The 21,090-nt window shown below is 36.2% G+C and overlaps 1 protein-coding gene across 2 annotated transcripts in view; it reads left to right on the forward strand.

Moving 5' to 3' along the window:
* TBC1D22A (TBC1 domain family member 22A) overlaps positions 1-21,090 on the forward strand; it is a 186,957-nt gene that overhangs the window by 69,552 nt on the left and 96,315 nt on the right. For both annotated transcript variants that reach the window (XM_087765515.1, XM_087765516.1), the window contains exon 9: positions 6,221-6,330. In XM_087765515.1, the coding sequence (XP_087621641.1) occupies positions 6,221-6,330 (110 nt within the window). The remainder of the gene's footprint in view (positions 1-6,220; positions 6,331-21,090) is intronic.

The following is a 21,090-nucleotide window of genomic DNA, read 5'->3' on the forward strand; positions in this document are numbered from 1 at the left end:
TATCAAGTTACATTTATTTCCTTCCCACTTTATAAAGATTGAGTGTTGGTGTTGGTGTAAGTAACAGGTTTAGAGAAATTCTGAACGCAGGTTGCCTTTTTGTTGGTTGCATTGGAACACATAGTTGAACACGGATGGCTATGTGGATGCTCTGAGAGGGCTGCTAGTTAAAGTAGCAACATCATTAACCCGTTTTAATAATGTCGTACGTTTTCAGTATTTTAGTTTTGTTTCAGGACGTGATTTCTTCATAAACCAAATTCTCTCTGAAATTAAACTTTTCCAGTTCTTTAATGAAAAAATTTGTATTGGATGATTCCATCTGTCTGTAATGGCAGATGTTTTTACCCATGATTTGTACTGAAAAGGTGAAATTCAAGCATTTTTTAGAAGAAATCAAATACGTCTAAAAGACAGAGATCAGATATGAACTTAATTTTAACATTTTGAACCATTTCCACCAAAATCATCAAGTAGGCTTAATCTCATATTAAAATCTATTTTAAATGGAGGCAAGCCGTTATCATCTGTTTTATGTTCTACTGCCATTGGAAAAAGAAATCGGTAAGTAGTTGTAAGTAATAATTTTATTATTTTTCATTTTATCCTTATGTCTCTGCCTTTGGGAGTGGATCCAGTTAAAGTTGTTTAGAAAAAGTTCCTCATTCTTTTTGTACCGTGTGAAGTTTCAGAAGCATACACTGGGAATGAGTAAAGAACAGCTAATACCATGCTTACAGCAATGCACATATTCAGATCAGCATGTCATTGACTCCATGCTACAGCAGTTTTCCTCCAGGCAACTATTCTACTGTCTTCTACAATTGCATAGATAACATGATAAAGATCTCCACAGGAAACTGAAGAAAATGAGAAACGTTGCTGTGAGACTTCGTAATTGGGAATTTTTATGCAGTGATTTTTTTTCACCAGATATTGATACATGTAGTCATTGGCCTGCTGTTTCCCCCCATATTCTTGTTATTTAATCTTTATGTTAGTGTCCATTCAGATTTCATTCATTGCAAATAAATTCAAAGTTATCTAAAACCAGAATTTCCAATTCTGTTTTCAAGCACAAGTCTTAAATTGAAGTAATCTCGTGTAGTTTTGGGATGGTTATTTTTGCTTCTTCTGTTGTTTGTCCTGAAATCCCTTCTGCTTTTTCTTTTCTAACCATCTCTAGTGTGTTTTTCTTCATCTAAATAAGCAGGAAAAAAAAAAAGTAACATGCAGCTTGATTGCTTTTGCCCTGAAAAGTGCATGGAAAAAGAAGCACTTTGCACTATGTGCCTACACAAATAAATGAATAAATGTTAAATATGTGAACTGTTATTTCGCATGTTATTCTGCCAATCAAATGTTCCTTAATTGGAGCTTGTCAGGAAAATGGATGGCCTTTTTTATTTCAGCTGTAATGTGGAAAAGGGTCATTCAGATATTCAGAGTCAGTTTTGAACTTCCTTAGTAAAGTGCAGCAAGTCAAGGTGAATTGATGCAGCAGAAATTGCATATCACTGAGCACTTGCTTGTTTGGTGGCTTTTGTGATGCTGTGCCTTCTTTATTAGACTTACTGTCTGGATGGCTTCCACAGTGTAGCTCCTTGTTCAGCATACCCCACATTTAAATCAAAAAGTACCAGTTAATGTAACATATACAAAAATCCATTTCTTAGCTGATCTAATGAAAATGTATTTTAATATGTCTCTAAGTAATTAGATTTACTCTTTGAAATATTTGGTTGCAGAGTTTTAAGCTAAAGTTTGAGACGGTTGTTTTACATAGGGTAAATACTACTAGTGTATAATTGAAATACAATTGAGTTGTCTTAGCAATTTAGTTAGTTTTTTTTGTATTGCAAAGCTTTATTATCTGACAGTAGAAGAGATGACTCTAGTGATGCATGAGGAGCACAATGGGAATGAAAATTGGACTGGAAGTAGCTTATATATTTAAAGAACATATAAAAAATCCTGAATATTTATTTTACATTTAAGAGGCTTATGAAAATGCTAGAGATCAGTCAGTATAAGCTACAGAAAACCATAGTGTTCTTGGATGTCTCTTCCAAAGGGAGAGACAGAATAAGAAAGCTGGATGAGCACTTCCTAAAAGAGCTATTTTTATTTCTGTAGTGGTTGAGCTTGCGGCTCTGTGACATTATATTTAGGGACTATGGATTCTTTTAGTGAAATAATTGGATGGTTCCGAAGTGCTCTCTGTATCTTTTGATTGATAGGATCACCCAAACTAGAGCAGAAAGAACTTAATAGTTGCCTTTCCATCTCTAATCCATTTTTTTCCCCCTGTGGAGTAATGAGAATTCTACTTAGAACAGTGAATTTGCATCAGACCTGTGTTCTTTTCAGAAGGGGCTGTCCTGACATCCTCTTCGTGCTTGGTGAACGTACCTGTGATGAGAAGTAGTTGGAACCATTGGAAGATGTTTCTTAAGAGCTATATTCTACTTTCTGGGGAAAAAAATAAAAATGTGTCTTTCTAATTTGATAGTCCTTCATTACTAGAACAATTAGAATCTAATTTTTCCAAAATTTAATGCTGGGGAGTCTTTGCAGTCCAAGTTGCTTCAGCCTTGTTTCTCAAACTGCTGTTGTTGTCTCGCAGCCTGTCATTTTTGCTTGTTGCAGGTAGTTCAGTCACGGGATGAGAAGTCTTTTTATGGGCGTTTAAAATTTTTTTTTCAGCTGAGTTTAGACTTGGGCAGTTAAGAGGTCTGCATTCTGAGGCAATCCTTTTAAGACCATGTTATAGCTAATATTGAGAAACAGGATTTTCTTTGGATGTGATTAATCTGATTTATTTTAGGTTTCTACTTTAGAACAAGACAGTTAATACTCCATCACTGCTTGTTTTTCTGTGTTGGCTGTGACGGGAGGTGAAGGCACCCACCTTTTGATGGTTAGGTGTATCCTCAGCTTTTTTGTTGGTTTAAATCCTGGTATGAGAATGTAGTGTGAAATGATAGACTTTGAAAGAGAAGGACAAAAAAGAAGTAAGATAAGAAAGATGAGAAAGAGAAGATAAAAAGTCTTTTTCATTTGTTATCTTTTCATGCCTACCTGTAGAAGAGTTATTGTGTTGTGCTATGGTTTATAACTTCCTTTTTGTTCAGAAATGTGATAGCAGCATCATGAAAAGAAAAGGTGCTCAAAGGCAGGAAATTTGCAAAGGAACACACTAGCTAAGTAGTCGTAATCTCATTCTTTCAGCAAGTGTTTAGTGAAGGAGGGCCTGAAGACTGCTTCTTTCAAGGGGAATAAAGTTCAATATATGTTTGTGGTTTATATAAATACGAGGAACTCTGGTTCATTTATTATTTTTTCTGTAGACATTGTGAGGCAGAGAGAAAATGGATTACTCCTTTTTTTGCTGTTTAAAATATTAAAGTGAAAATTAAAAATATTAACTAGACTTTTTTTTCCCCTCTGTGGCACTCTTTTATGAATATAAAATAAACATAAACAGTATAACTGTAAGACATTTTTATGAGTTAACATGTATAGGATATACCAAAAAATTTGTTCCTGCAAGGAGGATACATCATCTTCTTTTCTGCCTGAAAGAGTCCTTCTCTTCTAACTTAATAGGAATATTTATCCTTAATTTTCATTTCTAAACTGTTAAAAAGGTCTTCTCTGCTGAAAATTGTGGGGTTTTCTTGTTACCTTGTTTCTTGTTATCTTGTTTACCTCCAACCTCAGGTTGAAGGTAGATAGATTGATACTTAATTTTTATTAAGTAAATATTTATTAGTATTTATTTTTTCACAGGTTCATATGAAACTGGTCATCTTAAATTGACTGGTTTTGTCCATGTTAAGTCTAGTAATTTTCAGTCTTTCTGTGAGTAAGTCTTATGAGCACTCAATAGTTTTTCTGTTAGCGGACTTAATAAAGGACACGTTGGTATTAATAATAATTTGCTACTTTTTCTGGACTTTCAGGGACCTTTCTGTTGTTGTCTTTCTAAGCTGCGGAACTGGCTTTTTGATTAGGATTAATTTTGCCAAATGTACATCACCTTAGCTACTTGTCTAATCTGAGCTGGGTTTCTTCATTGCTAGGTGTTCTGGGTTTTTTCTTGATGTTGGTCTGTTTTGCCTTCAATACTTTCTTGTTATCTCCATTGTATTCAAGCATCTTTACCATGAAAAAACTTTTATCTTTTATTTTATGCTAGGCTTTTCTTTTAACATGTTTTTTCTGAAGGGGTTAGATTTAATAAGTGAAATGAACCCCAGTTTGTTCTAGAACCTGTCTTTAATGAGGGGAGCCTAACAGAGAAAGTAATGGGAACGGAACAGAAGACGTTAGTAACTGGGAGGTAACACTCCCCTCCGCCTATGTTACCCCGATTTTTCACACAGCATTGTGAGAATTGGCTGTTTGTTGCCGGGAGAGGAATATGATACCGATTTCTGGGGGGTCTGTCCTCCTTTTGCTGGGAGGAATGTGCTGCTGGCATTGGGTAAGGAGTTTCCTCCTCACAGGAGGATCAGCTATTAAAAAAGTTTGCTGCAATCTGCTACTCACTCTTTCTTCATTGTTTTGCAAGGCAGTGTTATATCTGAGTTTATTATATAGAGTATTTAAAATATGTTGGATACTTGTTTGTTGATCTTCTTTTAGAAACTGGGGTTTTAAAACTGTACTTCAATGCAAATGTGGCATTCCTTTAATAACAAGTAAGTGACTTCTGGTGCGTTGTTTACAGTCCTGCCACATCAGAGATCATCGTGTGCTTTTATTTTATGGAGTCTCTGCTGCAATCCCCTGTTTTATTTACCAGGTTTCCAGTACCTTAACTAATGTTTTATTAGCACAAACTAATCTCCTTGTCCTACAGCTATTAATATTTCACAATCTAAAAACAATGATCCCTTAGAAGATGCACGTGCACATAATAGACACTAGTGCAAACAAGAATGCTGTGGTTGCTACCTGTGTCTACTAGTAGTGGTAAAATCGCTGCTATGTTAAAATTATTTTATAATGAGTAATGCTCATGGTTATTACCATTGACAAATAAGTGCTTTAAGGTAGCACAATCAAATGTGACAACCTAAAGATGTACTTAGGCTTCCGTAATGACATGCTGCAAAGCTGGGAGACAGATAATAGAGGAGTTTTAAGATACTACATATTCTTGGTTTTCTCTTACTGTTTATTCTATGCTACCTTGCAGTTGTGTAATGGAGGAAATTCCTTCTTTGGTATATCATACTCTGTTTAAGTAGAATCAAACACCTCTCTTCTGCACCTCCCGCTCCTTGAGAAGAAACCAGGGCTGGGAAGGATGCTGCTTTGATTCTCAGCTTGATACAGTAAGACACTGTGAGCTGCTGCAAGAGGGAAGCTATAGCATTTACTCAGAGCATTCCCAGCTCATGTTAAACTCTCTTCTGGGGCTGTATGGGAGCTTTGGGAGTCAGCTGGCAAGGCAGCATATTCTGTGTTCTTTTCAAAATGGATTAATTCAGATGCCATGGTTTAAAAATAAAACAATGTGCCTTAGGTGGTAAAATTTCAGTTCATAGCAAAATGTGAATTTCTTTTAACACACTTGTGTGAAAGACTCGGTTTCCATGAATTAGATATCATTGGGGTTCTGTGCTTTTCCAGTATTGAGAATCACGGGGTGGGGGGCAGGAATCATCTGTTTCCTTTTGTCTGATAGCGTTCTGATTCTGAATGCTTGCCTGAAAACCAAATCCTCCCTGAAAAGCTGTAGTCAACTTTCTAAATAAATTTCACTGCTTTTCTAAAAAGTATTTCTCGGCTTTTTCTTCTGTCAAGACTGGCAACATATTTTTCTGTACATGATGCAAACATAGACACGTTCTGCAGAAATTGTTCATACATAGCTTGAGGGCCGTTAAAGTGCTTCTGATGATCCTCTTTCAGGTGTGAAATGTTTAGAATGAAGTAATTTATTATATATTAATTCTGGTTAACCAGGCATGATTTAAAACTTTCATAGTCTGCGAGAAATTAAGTATTCATTAACATTTAAAGCCATTAGATGACACAGTTGAGCAATAAATGATTCATTTAGTCTCTGTTCAAGTAAATGTGCATTGAAGTTTCTGACTAGAAGATAAGTGGTGGTTGTCTTTGTTTTCAATTATTTCCCTCATCCTTGCTTTATTTATTCTGTGCACTTCATTGGCTTGTCTTTTTCTCTCTTTTCCTGAAACAGAAGAAGAAGAAGTGGAAAATTTTGATGTTTCCAGTCTGCCTGAAGAAGTGCTGCAGGACATAGAAGCTGACAGTTACTGGTGCATGAGCAAGTTGCTTGATGGCATTCAGGTAAATTGATTTTTCCTGTCTGTACGTAGTGGAGTTAACCAATTAGTGTCATGGCTTTGAACTCCTTTAAGGTTATTGAGAAAGAGTACCTCTATGAAAAACAGGGGAGAAGTAGATTTTCCCATTGGAGAAATCTGCTGCAATTTTGGCATAGTATTAAGAAAAGAAAAGACAAAAAAAAAAGTGCAACTTCTTTTCATCAAAATGTCTGCATGTTTCACAATGTTCTAGGTATGAGATGTATGATGTTCTAGGGCAGAGTTGAAGTCTCCAATTTTAAAGCCATGTTGTGCATCCAAGTCACCAAGCATGGAGAATGTTTGCTCAAGTCTCCAAGTAAAATGGTCTCACTGAGGTGATGAAAAGCTGGCTTATTTATTCATTTTTAAGTCATTAATATAGCAACCCATAAACAATTGCTGTCTTAGTAGTTCCTGAAATTATCTTCTTATTTTTAAAACGTCCATTTAAAACTTGATACTTAGGCTACTTCATTGAGCGTTTGAATTTTTTCTGTGTGGAGAAGCTACAAATGCGGGCACAATTTTCTGTTAAATGCAGCAAGTTACAGACTGAGAATGGTGGATTTGTATGTACGTGTTCGTATTCGTTGGCATGTAAGTTTATGAAGATTAGAAGGATCTACAAGGGATCCATATGATCTACCATAGATTAAATGGGAGTTCAAATGTGTATTTGATATTTAGCATATTAAAACACTTCATGCTGCAACGCTGACGCACAGTGAAGTAGAAACTTTGGACTTTCCAGCTTACAAAGAAGTTACCTAAATTAAATTTTATAGGCTTTGTGTTGCAATAGGCATCAAATACTACCTAATATCTGCTCTTCAGATCTGTGTCATTCAAGATAAACATTTTGAATCTTGCTAGAAAGTAAAAACAATCTGATTTTGTAAACTCAGAATATATGCACTAAAATAATAGTCATTGTGAATTCCTGAGTTACGATGGGACCAAAATTGACCTTTGCTAGAAATGTGAAAGTTTCTGAAAGGTGATGATTTCTGTTTTTCACTGGCAACAAAGAATGGTTTTTAGCGATGTTTGGTAGGCAGATGTTTGAAGTCAGGGTTCATTTGCTGCTTTCAGTGAGCTGATTAGAAAATAAATTATGCTTACAAATATTTAGCACATTTCTGCTGCTTCTTTTCTTTTTTTATGTTCATACCTTCTCTTTCTCATTATTCCCTGCTTTCAAGTGAGCTACTTGTACAGTCTAGAGGATCTTCTTTGTGAAATTGTTTCAGTATTATTTTGGTGACAATAGAAATTGTTACAGGGATAGCAAAACTTTGGTTGATTTATTCCTAACATTCTCTTAAAAGATGAGGTGATGGACAAGGGCTTCTACTGTACTCATCAGATTCAATCCTTTTCATAGGTCTCATGTAACTTTGTTTTGAAATGCTTTGGACAACTGCTAGGAAATTAGAGGTTTTGTTTCTCCCAGTGGTTTTAATGCAGCAAAGACACTGGAACTGAATTCGTGTGTGTGGAAAATGGCTATCCTCCAGTCATTAGTAAATCATCATAATATGTGAATAACCATAAAAGTTCCTATGAATTGAAGCTGTACTTTTCAGTGAAACTAAATTAATTTTTTCTGGATTCTTTATTTTGATTGCATTTTTTTGATAGATATTTCTTTCCTTATGGTACTTAGTATTTTTAAAAGTGTTTTAACATATTCTTGCCTATGACTCATGTTTTAGTATGAATGTTTCATTGGCTAAGACATATTTGCTAAGGCATATTGTGAATTTAAACTTGTAACAGAGTTCCTTTTTGACAGAACTGTTATAAAATTGAGTCAACAAACAGAACTCTTTAACTTTTTGAAGGTGTTTTAAGTGTATTTCTTCTGGCTAAAGGTCAAATTAGTAGCTCAATGTTTTCTGAAAAACATAATCTTTTTGTCATGTTGATTCCTGTAAAAAAAAGTGCTGCTTTGCTTATTTCAATCTCTCAGAACTACTACATTTAAAAATATTTGACCATATATCAAAAATATGTGAGAATTTATAAAGCAAAAAAGTGAGAACTTGAAATCTGCTTGAAAGCAAGAAAGTCAGGTAAAGAAGCGCAAGCCCTCCAACTGTTTTAACTGTTTCTCGAACATCATCTGTCACAGGCCTGCTGCTCTGTTTTTTGTTTTTTTTTTTTCCTAGAAAAGGAGGTTCAGAGGCATCATTTCTCCTTAAAATTCTGTTTTCATACAAAACCATCAAGTACTGATAAATAAAATATTGAAACTAATTGTAATGGAATTAAAACTGCATCGATGAAAATTTAAGCTCATGTAAATGGAATGGTTATCAATTGGATGTATTCAAGGATGCACTCATCTATCAAAAGCAGGCTTGAAAGATTATGCTAGCGGTGTGACTAATGATGTTACAGTTAATTCAGTGCAACTGCAGAGTGCTGCTGAAATGAAAGGGTTTGCTTGGTTTTTTTCTCCCATTCTGCTGTTTTGGTTCCCTTCTGTGTTGATACCACTTTACTTGTCAGATAAGAGGGGTCATGTAGTTGCAGGTTGAGTTGGTTGGGAGAACTAACCCAATAAGAAATTAGCTCATTGAAAGGAAGGGGATAAAAAACCCAAGAGAATAAAGATTGTTTTACTGAAGGGATGCCATCCAGAGGGATCTTGACAGTCTTGGGGAGTGGGCCAATGCAAACCTCATGAAGTTCAGCAAGGCCAAGTGCCCAGGTCCTGCACCTGGGTCAGGGCGGTCTCCAGTACCCATACAGACTGGGGGATGAATGGATTGAGAGCAGCCGTGCTGAGAAGGACTTGGGAATACTGGTAGATGAGAAATTGGATATGAGCTGGCAATGTGTGCTTGCAGCCCAGAAAGCCAATCGTATCCTGAGCTGCGTCAAAAGAAGCGTGTCCAGCAGCTTGAGTGAGGTGATTCTTCCCTCCTGCTCTGCTCTCATGAGAATCCACCTGGAGTACTGCATCCCGCTTGGGGGTCCCCAGCACAAGAAAGACATGGACCTGTTAGAGCGGGTCCAGAGGAGGGTCATTAATATGATCAGAGGGGTGGAACACCTCTCCTGTGAAGAAAGGCTGAGAGAGTTGGGATTATTCAGCCTGGAGAAGAGAAGGCTGTGGGGAGATGTTATTGAGACCTTACCTTACTTAACGGGGATTGTAAGAAAGACAGAGAGAGACTTTTTACCAGGGCCTGTAGTGACAGGAAAAGGGGTAATGGTTTTAAACTGAAACAGGGTAGGTTTAGATTGGACATACGGAATACATTCTTTATGATGAGGGAGCCCAGAGAAGTTGTGGATGCCCCATCCCTGCAAGTGTTCAAGGTCCGGTTGGATGTGGCTTTAAGCAACCTGATGTAGTGAAAGATGTCCCTGCCTGTGGCAGGGTGTTGGATTAGATGAACGTTAAAGGTCCCTTCCAACCCAAACCATTACATGATTCTAACTGACTTGGATTCTGGGTGCATGATCACCAAATCCACTGGTGGGGGGGCAAGAACTAGATGGGGATGGGTGAGGTGGGACCTGGAATCATTAAGCTGAAGATCAAATCATGCCCCAAATTGCATAAGATAATCTGCATCAAATTGTAATAATCTTATGCTCCTGTCTGCACCTGAATGCACATTCCTGTCTGTCCCTTGCTGAGTGCTACCTTTTGTGAGCTGATTCATGGAGCTGAAATGCCTGACAACACAACAAAAGAAAAAGAACACTGGTTGGTTTAACGGGTGAACACCTTGAATAGGTACCATAGCAAAGAAATGAGTAGAACACAGGAGGGCCAAGGCAGGATCATGACAGCTGAGACATAGATTTACTTTAATGGCTGTAGATAATAAATTTATCAAGCTTGTTGCCAATATGCAGTAGTCTACATGGTCCATCTGTCTTCTCAAGAAAGCTGCTGCTGATTGTTTCTTGGAAAGGGTCATTAAATTGCTTCTTACTACTCCTTTAGTATTTTCCATGTGATCTACTGTAGGTAATGGAATGTCTTTACAGCCAACCAGGAAAAACTGCTTCTCTCTCACAAGGCCACAAAACCAGACAACATAAGAACACAAAACCAAAGGAGCATCCCAAACAAGATTAGTACTATTACGTTTCCTTTTTTCTGTGAAAATGTGTCGTAAGAGACTCATGTATGACTACTGATACTTTGAGATGTCTGAATAAACCATACAAGGATTTTAGAGAAGAGGAATGTGACATCTGGTGATAACTGCAATCTGAGTATCTCTGCAGAATATATCCGTTAATTTATTCATCAATATAGGCTTCCATTTGATGTTAGCCTACCAGTATTGGATAAGTTTAAAGGGTGTACTGTGATAACAACTAGGGTCCTGCTGTGAAATTTTTGACTAATATGAGCTAGATACATTTTTTTTTTTTGTGTGTGTGTTTGTCTTTCCAACGCATAAGAGTGTAATGGAAAAATGATTGTATTTGAATCCCTTTATTATTCTTAACAGAAAACTCATTTATTTTTCCAGCCTATTCAGACTGTCTCATTTTCTTGATTCCAGAATTGTCAAAGGTGTTATTAAGAAATATGTATTTCTTGGTCGAGTTTTGCTACACGTAATATCTGTTACTTCTCCTTTCTTCACTCATCTTACCCCCCTCCCTTCTTTATCTAATGTGACTCTGTGTATTTTTAATATTACAACACATCTTTGAACTATAGGGACATATGGAATAAAAGATAGTGTTGGCATTGAGCAGCATGACAATCACTTCCTGACATGCTTACAGTTCTTAGCCTAGAGAAGAAATAAAAAACTTGGTCAAATCATCTGTTGCTTTAGCAGATTCACTCATGCTGTTTTTTGATGATCCGGGGTTTTCTTTGCAAGTATGTCTTTGGCTCCAGTTAGAGGTAATATTTCACATTTTTCTTTTGCAGAACTTTTCCAGTAGTTAATGTTTGTTATTGAACAATAGTTTAATCTATTTTGTATTCTCAATTACTTTGCATCTTCTTTCTCAGTTTTTTCTCTCTAGTTACAGGCTTCTAAGTGGCTACACGTGTCATCACAATTTGATTGAAATTTTTAAAAAATGGATTTAAATAGAAATACTAGGAGATTTGTTTAATATAAATTTGTCTCTCTAAGATGTCAGTTAATCTTGTAATCTGTAGTTGTATATACTGTCTTATAGCAGTCAATTTTGGATGATGGTATGCTGTAATGGTTTTCCTCTTCAGTGCTTCATGACTATGTGCTGCAATTTTTTTCTGTATCTTTTATCCCAGAAGGATTATACCTCACTGTGATTTTTTCTTATTTATTTCAGGAAAACAAATGAGAACTTCTAAAATCATAAGAACATAGGATAATTCTGGTAGGGAGGGGCCTCTACAGGTTATCCAGTCCAACCTCCTGCTCAAAGTAGGGTCAGCTCTGAGGTCAGATCAGGTTGCTCAGGGCTTTGTCCAGTTGGGTCTTAAAAACTCTGAGGATGGAGACTGGGGGTTAACCTGTTCCAATGCTTGATTGTCCTCGTGTTGAAAAAGCTTCTCCCTATAGCCAGATGGAACATTTCTTGTTTGTTTATGCTGCTTGTCTCTTATCCTCCCACTATGTGCCACTATTAAAAGCCCAGCTCTGTCTCCCTGATAACGTAGATTTTAGCAGGCTGCTATTAGGTGCCTCCAAAGCCGCCTTTTCTTCAGGCTGAACAGCCCCAGTTCCCTCAGCCTCTCACAGGGCGTGTGCTCTGTACCTCTGAGCACCTTGGTGACCTTTTGCCCTTGCTCCAGTTTATTCATATTTTTCTTGGGTCCCTAAAACTGGATAGGATATTCTAGATATGGTCTTGAAATACAATACATTATTTTTAAACATTAGAAAAAAATTCTTTACTGTAAAGGTGATTGAACTCTGGAACTCTTTGGTCAGAGAGGTTGTAGTGTCTTCATCTTTGAAGTTCAAAACCTGACTGCACATGGCCTTGAGCAGCTTGCTCCAGGTCACCCTGCTTTGGGCAGGGGTTGGGCTTAAATGGTCTCCAGAGGTCCCTGCCAATCTCAGTGATTCCACGATGCGTGCTGAGTGGGGATAATAACTTCCCTTCATCTACTGGCCCAGGAGGCTGCTGACCACCTTTGCTGCCAGGGCATAGCCCTGGCTCAGTCTGAGCTTGCTGTCTGTTCAGACTTCCAGGTCCTTTTCCACAGAACTCCTCCTCCAGCCTGTATTCTTGCAAGATGCTCTAATGCTGATTTATAAAAACCTGTTTCTGAGGATGTGTGTGGCCATGTGCAAGATGTGTCTAAATAAGACCACCATTCTTGATTAGTTTCAACACATTAGTTGATAATTTCACATTTGTAATTTATATAACAGTATTTTGGTGCATTCCTATTGTGAATAAGAATCTCGTATTCCTAGGTTTTTCTATAGCTAGTTAATTTCCAAAACTATTTTGTCTTGCATTTCAAGTTGAACAGTCAAAAGATAAAACGGTTCAGATGTCAATCCTCCAAGCTCATGATAAAGCTGGTTGCCTTTAGAACACTGCTAAACTGTAGATGACGCATGAGTATTTTTGCATTTTCACCTGTAAGAATAATGGCTGTGCATAGGGGAAAACTAGAACTTATCCCACAAGTATTTTTTCTGCTTAATTAAGTAGACATTCCTGTATATCCATCGTAATTAGCTTCTTTTATTACTAAATCATCCTTTATAACATTTCCCTCAACAGAGTTCCATTAACATTCAAGGAAAAAGTTCACGCTGATCTGTGTCACCAGAAAACATAATATTCATGTATAAAACAGAGTATAGCTTTTCATTTTAACTTCAAGTCTAATGGTAATAAAATAACCAAAGGGGAAATATATGCATTGCATAATGATTTAAACATATATTAAAAATACCAATTAAATATTAATATCATTATTTATCAGGGCTGGGAATTTTTAGAATAAAAGGGAGATAATTAATTTCCAGGGACTGGAGTATACTGAGGTATATATTAGCTATTTCTATGGCTTATTAAATAGCAAGATTTATGGTCTGTAAAGGGTATCCTGCAAAGTTCTTCCTTGCTTCTGAGTTATGGAAAGTTGTTGCTAACATGTGCCTCAAATCTGAATTATGAATGGATGGAATACTGCTTGGAAAGCCTTTCAGAGGTCTGTGGGAACAAATAAATAGCATGAATATGGAGCTCAAATGTTGAGAAGTACGTACAGAAATAACTGATGCTAGCTCTTCTGAAAATTCTTCACAGGACCTTCCAAAGGTTTATTTTTAAGGAGAAAGTAGGTTGAAGATAGTTTTCTTTGTTCCTTTTCATTAAACTCTTGCAAGACAAGTTTCTTGATTATGTCTGCAATTCATTTGGATAACTAGTTTAGGGTTACGATAAATTGCAATTTGTTGTCTGAGAATATGGGTTTGTTAGCCAAGATAGGCAGATATAAGGAATGTGTACTGTAAGTGTCTGAATCTGTCTTTTTATCTGTCTCTTGTCATGTGAACCACGTGTCTGTTGCATGTGTGCTTTCATGCATGGGTCAAGTTTCTCTGTCGCAGGTACTGTGGGGTCTACCTTTGCAAATGCAGTGATAGCTTGTCTAGGATCTCTGGATATGCATCATCCCAACACTTCTGGTAGGCTTAGCTAAATGGAGAAAGTAGTCTTTCTTCCTGCCTTCCTCAGCTGAACATAGCACCGCAAATGTGATGCATTCAGGGAAAATGTGATGTATGATATAACTGTCTCCCAAGCAGTCTTTAGAGTCTCCAGTAAGATCATATAGCTGATACTGAAAGGCAGTACTGCAGTTGTGCTCCAATTTTTGTATAAACAGATCCTAATGCCAGTCAAAAATGTATGTTTTAGAAATATGGAAGTCCTGTCAGGAATTGTCAGAAATGCTAGCTGCAGTTATTTCTGTATGTAGTTCTCTTAATGTTTGAGCTGCATATTCATGCTCTGTGTCTGTTTCTGCAGCTACTGTTGCTGTAACTCCATCTGTGAGGCAGAACTTCTTTATGGTAATAACTGTTTAGTAATTTCCAGAAATCTAGGTTGTTCATTTTATGCTAGTGTCTTGTCCAAGTTGGATCCTGAGAATGACAAAACATGGTGGTGTGTTTTGTCAAAGCTATGACTATTCTAAGGAAAAAACAATGGATTGCTTGATCAGAATTGTGTTTTAAAACACTTATAAAAGGAACAGCTTTTTATTTTAGAATTGAAGTGCAAGTTGTGTTGTAAAACCTTATGACTGATAATACATATAATTAGAGTGATGACTGCTGATGATTGCAAGCGGATTGCTCTGTCTTACTGAAAGTGAGTTTATTGTTGAATGGAGACTTCTATTCTGATGAATAAATGATAGCTTGGGATTACTCGTACTCTGTTCATTATCAGTGGCTTCCATAAAGCTACTTCTAAATTGTGGACAATTTTAAATACAAATATCCAGTTTCTCAAATTTAGATATTAATTGGAAAGTCATAAACATGAGAAATTTCATGAGAAATAGGTTCTGCAATTAGGGCAGGCATTTGTGCCTGTTCAGGATTCTAGAATGGCTTTTCTTCTAATGAAGAAATGGACAACTTCAACATATTTAGTAATCACTTATCAAGTGATACCCCTAAATGGTATTTTTCTCGTACTCTACCTTCATGTCTTATGTGAGACTCAAATCTTGTGAAACGTAAGCATGGCCACAACAGGTGCTTCTATCCAGAATCCTTTCTGTATGCATGCACACATGTCTGCTTCTGTTTTTCTTACATAATATGTTGGAGGAAATACTGTTTTCTGGTGTTTTAAACTTAGAGTGAAGGAAAAGAAGATTCAAAGTAGAACAAGAGTCTAGAATTTTTTCTGTAGGCTGGATTTATTGTTCTCAATTCAAGAGAATGTTCTTACACAGAATACACATAAATTACTCTTAAGAGTGAATACCATTAAGGGCAGACTTTTTTGAGGGCAAAACACATGCAGTATTGTGTCATTCTGTGTGACTTTTCCAAAGGACCTTCAGATCTTCGAAGTCTTGTTTGAAGCTCCTCTTCATAGAGTTCTTCGAAGACTTTTTTTTAGTACCTGAATAAAAAAAAAATACATTTTATTGAACAACACTAGGAAGTTAATAAACAATCTCAGGCAGTAGAGTTGTAAATACGAGCTGTTGGAATGTAATTAACACAATTGTTACGTTAGTCCTGTTCTTCTGACAAGACAGTAATTAAACCATGTCTGCTGTTGTCTGTTCAAAACTTGGAATAGTTAAAATGTAAAAAAAGCGTATCTGCTCTGGTCTTCTTGTATGGCTCTGAGTAGATTTAGTTTGAGCAGCTAAGGACTGTCATGGTGGTTGATGATCTGTCCTCAGACAGATTATTTCAAAGTAGATCTTGAAATTCTTGATGTACCAAAAACTGAGATAAAAAATGTCAAAATGTTAGATTTTTTGAATAAATGATCTTTCAAACTCATCTACACTGAGACTGTCATTAGCAATGAGCCTGAGTCATATCACATCAGTGTCTACTTTGCAAAGTATAAATCATGCATTGATTTAGAGGAATTGTAATTAAATCTATTGTTTGTGATATCACTGAACTGTATAGTCAGAATATGCCACAACAATAAGCTTTGCATGAAAATTGCTGCGTTTGGACTAGCACCTGTCCACGAGAGATCTTTTGGGACTCTCTGGAAATTTCTAGGGGCTTGCTTGGTCACTGGAGGACTTATAATCCTCCCCATTAGTTTGAGAAGATGAAATGCATCACTAGGATACTGTGCATCAGGATGTCTAGTAAGAATTTCAGAGGCGGTTGCTAACTCTGCTCAGTTTGAAATATATTTGTGATTATGTCCTATGGTCTCTGGTAATGGGTAAACAAGATCAATGCTCAAAAGTGTTTTAGTACGAGAGGAATGGAACGGGGTGGATATAGTATCAGATTTTGAAAATGGTTTCAAGGGGTATCAGGAGAGCGCAGACATTAGACATGCACATCAGGAAAGTCTGTAGAAAGTGTAAAAATAAACAGAATTAACTGTTAAAGGATAAAACCCATATTATTTAATATTTTCTATAACTCTTGTAAAGCAGCATAAATCATCAGCTTTTGGAAGGAATCAGTGAGACTGTGACAACTGTACAGTTTAATTACATTTCCAAAATGCATTTTGATAAAGTCCTTTAGCAGAAGTTCATAAAGAAGCTAAGTGTCCATGGTAGAAGCATTGCCTGTTACCACGTAGGGAGGAGAAGGGTTTATGTAAGTAGTTGTCAAAAGAGAAAACATCACTTTCTACTTTTAAAACCTAAAATGAGTTTATGCTTGGTATGCTGTATGCTGTTCTAATCCCTCCTCTCCATCCCATTTTGAAATCATGGATTGAAAGTTAAAAAAATAATGGAGCAAGACAAGTGTGATAAAAGGTATGGAACAGTTTCTGGGTGATGGATTATGTTCTTCAGCTTGGATGACTTGGCTAAGTGGAGGATGGTAATAGAAGTCTTTAAAATGATGAGCTGCATGAAGAAGGTGAATAGGGAGTACTTGCTTTCCATGTCCTCTGATGCAAGACCTAGGTAGAATCTCGTAATAGTGCTGAGTGATAGGCTTAAAAAAGAGTGGTTGAGTAACTAAGCTGTGGGGCTACTTGTCAAAGGATGAAAAGCATTTTACGTGGGTTCAGAACCTGAACAGTTTGAAGTTTGGTTGAAGAAAAGTCTTTGAACAACTTTACCAAGATACCACCTTGAGTTAGGGAAGTCTCAGCGCTGCAAACGGAAAACTGAAAGAATGCTGTAAGCATATCCCTGCGGGCTTCTTTTGCTCTTATCATCCCCTGTAGTCATTTGCTGCTGACTGCTCTTAAAAGGGGGGAAAAAAAAAAAGGTGGTTCTTTTGTTTGGCCCAGTACCCAATTTTAAGTTTGTAACAATGCCTTTGTTGGGACTTAAGGTAAAAAATTGAGGGCATCAGTAGGACTTATCCTGAGGGCTGTAGTTTTTCTTCAGGACAGGTGTCTTCAGAAGCTCTTAAGGAGCATGTCTCTGTCTGGAAGCCAATAATGCAGTTTTCTAGCATGTCACCGAGAGTAAAATTTTCAGGTAGAGAACAAATCTATTTGTAATCAGTTCTGAATACTTATATAAAAGACATTGTTTTTGTGTTTTAGATGAAATATACTGTGCTATCAGTATGCTTCAGAATAAAAATATTTTATATTCTACCTAAAATTTACAGTATCAGCTTTTGGGATTGTAAGTGTCCATATTTATGATTTCTAGCTCTTACCCAGATTTGAACTGTTGTCTGCCCTATGGCATAATCCAAAAATATACCCTGAGGCCTTCTGTTATTGCTACTTTAGCAGTTTCTGTAATTTATAATACATCCAGTTGTGTAAAACTGAGGTTTGATTACATAGCCCAGTAGAAGATCAGGTCTTTGATTCTGAGACTATGGATACTATTATAACACGAGAATCAGTACCTACTTTTTGATGAGATGCTGCTTTTTCATCCTGTTATGTAGGAATAAATAAGATAATGTTTTCCATGTAGAAAATTTTGGGCTGCAATGCTTTGTAAATCTCTTTGCTACTGCTTAGGAAACTTTAAGTTTTCACAACTCAGGCTTAATAATTACAAAGGTTGAAAGATCATCTCTTTTAAAGGAAGTGTCTTGGAGTGATTATGGAACATGCTATGGAATATGTGCAAACAGCATGGTCCAGCACACTTGTGTATTCGTTCTTGTGCACGCACACTCTCTCTGTCCTGAATCGTATTTAAGATTGAATTTACATTATAATCTCCAGCTTCAAGAAACCTTTTGGGCAAATCGTGCCTACTATTGACAGTCCTAATATACATGTTGGCTATCATCATCTGAGTGTCATGCTTCCCTCCAACCAGCTTCCACCTTTTTGCATAACTTTGAGAGCAAGAGGAACCAAGATTTTTAATAGGAGTTTGCTTAGAGGATACACAAATATGTGAATGAAGCACTTAAATGAGTTTAAAAAATAAAATTGAGAGGATCCCTTTCTGACATAATGAGAAAAATATACTTCAGAAACTTCAGAAAGTTGGTTGTTTTTTTTTTTTTCCAGTTGTCTTTTGTTCATGTGGTAATATTCTTGAACATACCTAAATTGATGTGTAGGAATTCTTAAATATACATCAATAGAGAAAATAGACATCTAGGTATGCCGTATACAGATTGCTTAATGTATCCTTTATATTTAAAGCTCTGATCTGATTGATAAAACCTTATTAAAAACAAAAAAACAACACATGAAAACTTTGTATCAAAAATTTCCATTTGCTTCTGGAAATGGTTCCAATATTTTCACCAGTACATTGCTGGTGAACAGCTTGTGTGACCTGAAAAGATGAGAAGCACTGTGCCTATACTTGTGCTTGGCTGCAGTCATTATTGTCAAATTATTGACAGTGTTTTCTCCTTTCAATTTGGCTGGCTTTATTTCTCCTTTAGTAATGACATAAAAGGTTGTTTTCCTTTCCTCTTCAGGTTTCTTCTTCTCTTAAAATTATCCCGTCACCACCTATTTAAAGAAAAAGATTGGGGACTTTGTTTAGCTAAAGCCTGCAAAGTCTGAATTTTCAAAATAGAAACTATTCTTGATAATGACAACTGTAGTAAAGGCTATGTGTGCAAAATATTAAGTAGTGCAGTAAGGTTCTGTATCATTCAGAGGGCATTGTTTCCCCAAAGTTCTTAGCTTAGAGAGTTGCAAATTTGTTTCATTTTCTGACTCTGGGAAACAATTTTTAATACTCTAAAATTCCTTCTATATATTTTAAAATAATATAGATCAGTGCAGAAGGGCAAAGGATCTAAAATGTTAAAATTTCTGTTGTGTAGATAAGGAAAGTTGCGTTTTGAAACTTGAAAATAATTCCTAAGGAATAAGCAGAAAAAATAATACAGTGTATTTTCATTTGTGTGTGTGTGCATGTGTAAATATATGAAGTGTGTGTATATATATATATATCTGCTTATATATACACACAGAATGACATATATGTATATATATTACTTACAAATTTATTATATATAATTAATAATATATATATGTTATGTATTTGATACCTTCTGTGTATGCTTACAGTTGTCTTTGTACTTAACACCAGATGGTATTCAGAAATGCTGTTTACACGTTTCTTTTTCCACGTGTAATTGAAATAATTGAAGAAGTCGGAAAGAAAGGTTTTCAGATTTATTACGGACTCATTGTTAGGAAGTGCCCGTAGTATTTTGGAAGAGATTTAAAATTGAAATAACATGGAGATATGTGGAACTTACTGAACAGTTGCTTTGAAAGTACATTTAACATGCACTTAAAAAGTATTTGTGTTCTTTTTAGCACTGTGTTGTAAGTTAGTAATATTTTGCAGAGATAGCTGTCAGTACTGTGGCTGCGTATGGTGATTAGAAATGGAGTATATTTGTTTACAGTATGCATCAGAGTGGCTAATAAGAATCTCATTGATATAAGTGGTTGAAAATACTAGAATCTTCTTTGGTATTTTGGTCCTGATAGACAAATAAAAAATGCTAGCGATGTATGGTGTAGATACTCCAAAGTTTGGAGGATATTAAGAATGCAAGTAGGACCATCCTTAGTTCACTCAATATCACTTTCTCAGTGTATCCACAGAAAAGGTTACTTTAGGACTTACTTTTCAAGGTAAACACCTTTCCAAGTTATACCTTACTGTCAGCATTCAAAATAGAGCTAGCAAAATGGATCGGACTTGATACCCAGTGGTTAAACATACTTGTAGAAACTGTGATTTCTCTCTCTCTTTTTGTGAGTATGGGAGGATAGTCCCACTTAAATTTGTTCAGTGCATTTTTTCTTTATTTTCACTTTCTAATCAAGTTTTTTCTACTTAGAATTTCTCTAACCTTTAAAAAAATGCAAGGAACTACCTACTGTGTTTTTTCTTGTTTAGTGAGGGCTATAATTGAAATATTTTCTTTTAAATTATAATGATCATTTTTTAAGGAGAAGTCCTGCCAGACCTAGTTGTAGTTGCAGGGCAGTGAGGTGGTTATACTAGCCTCTACAGAATAAGTACAGACTACTAACACAAAGATTTGAGACTGAAGCAAGTTTTGAGCCCTTGTGACATTAGAAAGTCAGAAGGTTAACTTCTGTATTGTAAGGTGAAACTAATTATGTGTTGGAGTCTGAACTAGATATTATAACCATTCAGCTGTGAAGTAGGTTAGCATAGTTCACTGAAAGTATGTCAGAAGCTATCTGAGCAGAACATCAAGGAATTTAGATACTGCACGCCAATGCATGATTTTTTTATGTTTATCATAGATTCTGTTTTGTACTCATACATACTTTGTCATATGTGAATACTTACTACAAAGTGTCAACACAGTGGTTAGAAATATAAAGCGCTTTATGTTAACTGTTTCCTGAAGATCTGTCTAGGCAAGACAATCCTGTTGTCAGTTACTTAAGACTTTTTCAGAGTTTGTCTTTTGTTTAATATTGATGGTCAAAGTTACACAAGGAATAAACGAGGAAATATTACAAAAATTTGCAGGATGAGTAATGAAACTTTCGGGTGAGGACCCACAACTGCAAGAGGGAATAGGTGGGCGAGTTAAATACTGGAGCACTTTTTTCTGCAAAAGTTACCAGAGAGCTTGTATTGGTTTTACATGGCAATGTTTTT

This window comes from Nipponia nippon, unplaced genomic scaffold, assembly GCF_047370975.1.
Source record: "Nipponia nippon isolate SJK-2023a ecotype South Korea unplaced genomic scaffold, ASM4737097v1 scaffold_3, whole genome shotgun sequence".
Taxonomy (NCBI): Eukaryota; Metazoa; Chordata; class Aves; order Pelecaniformes; family Threskiornithidae; genus Nipponia; species Nipponia nippon.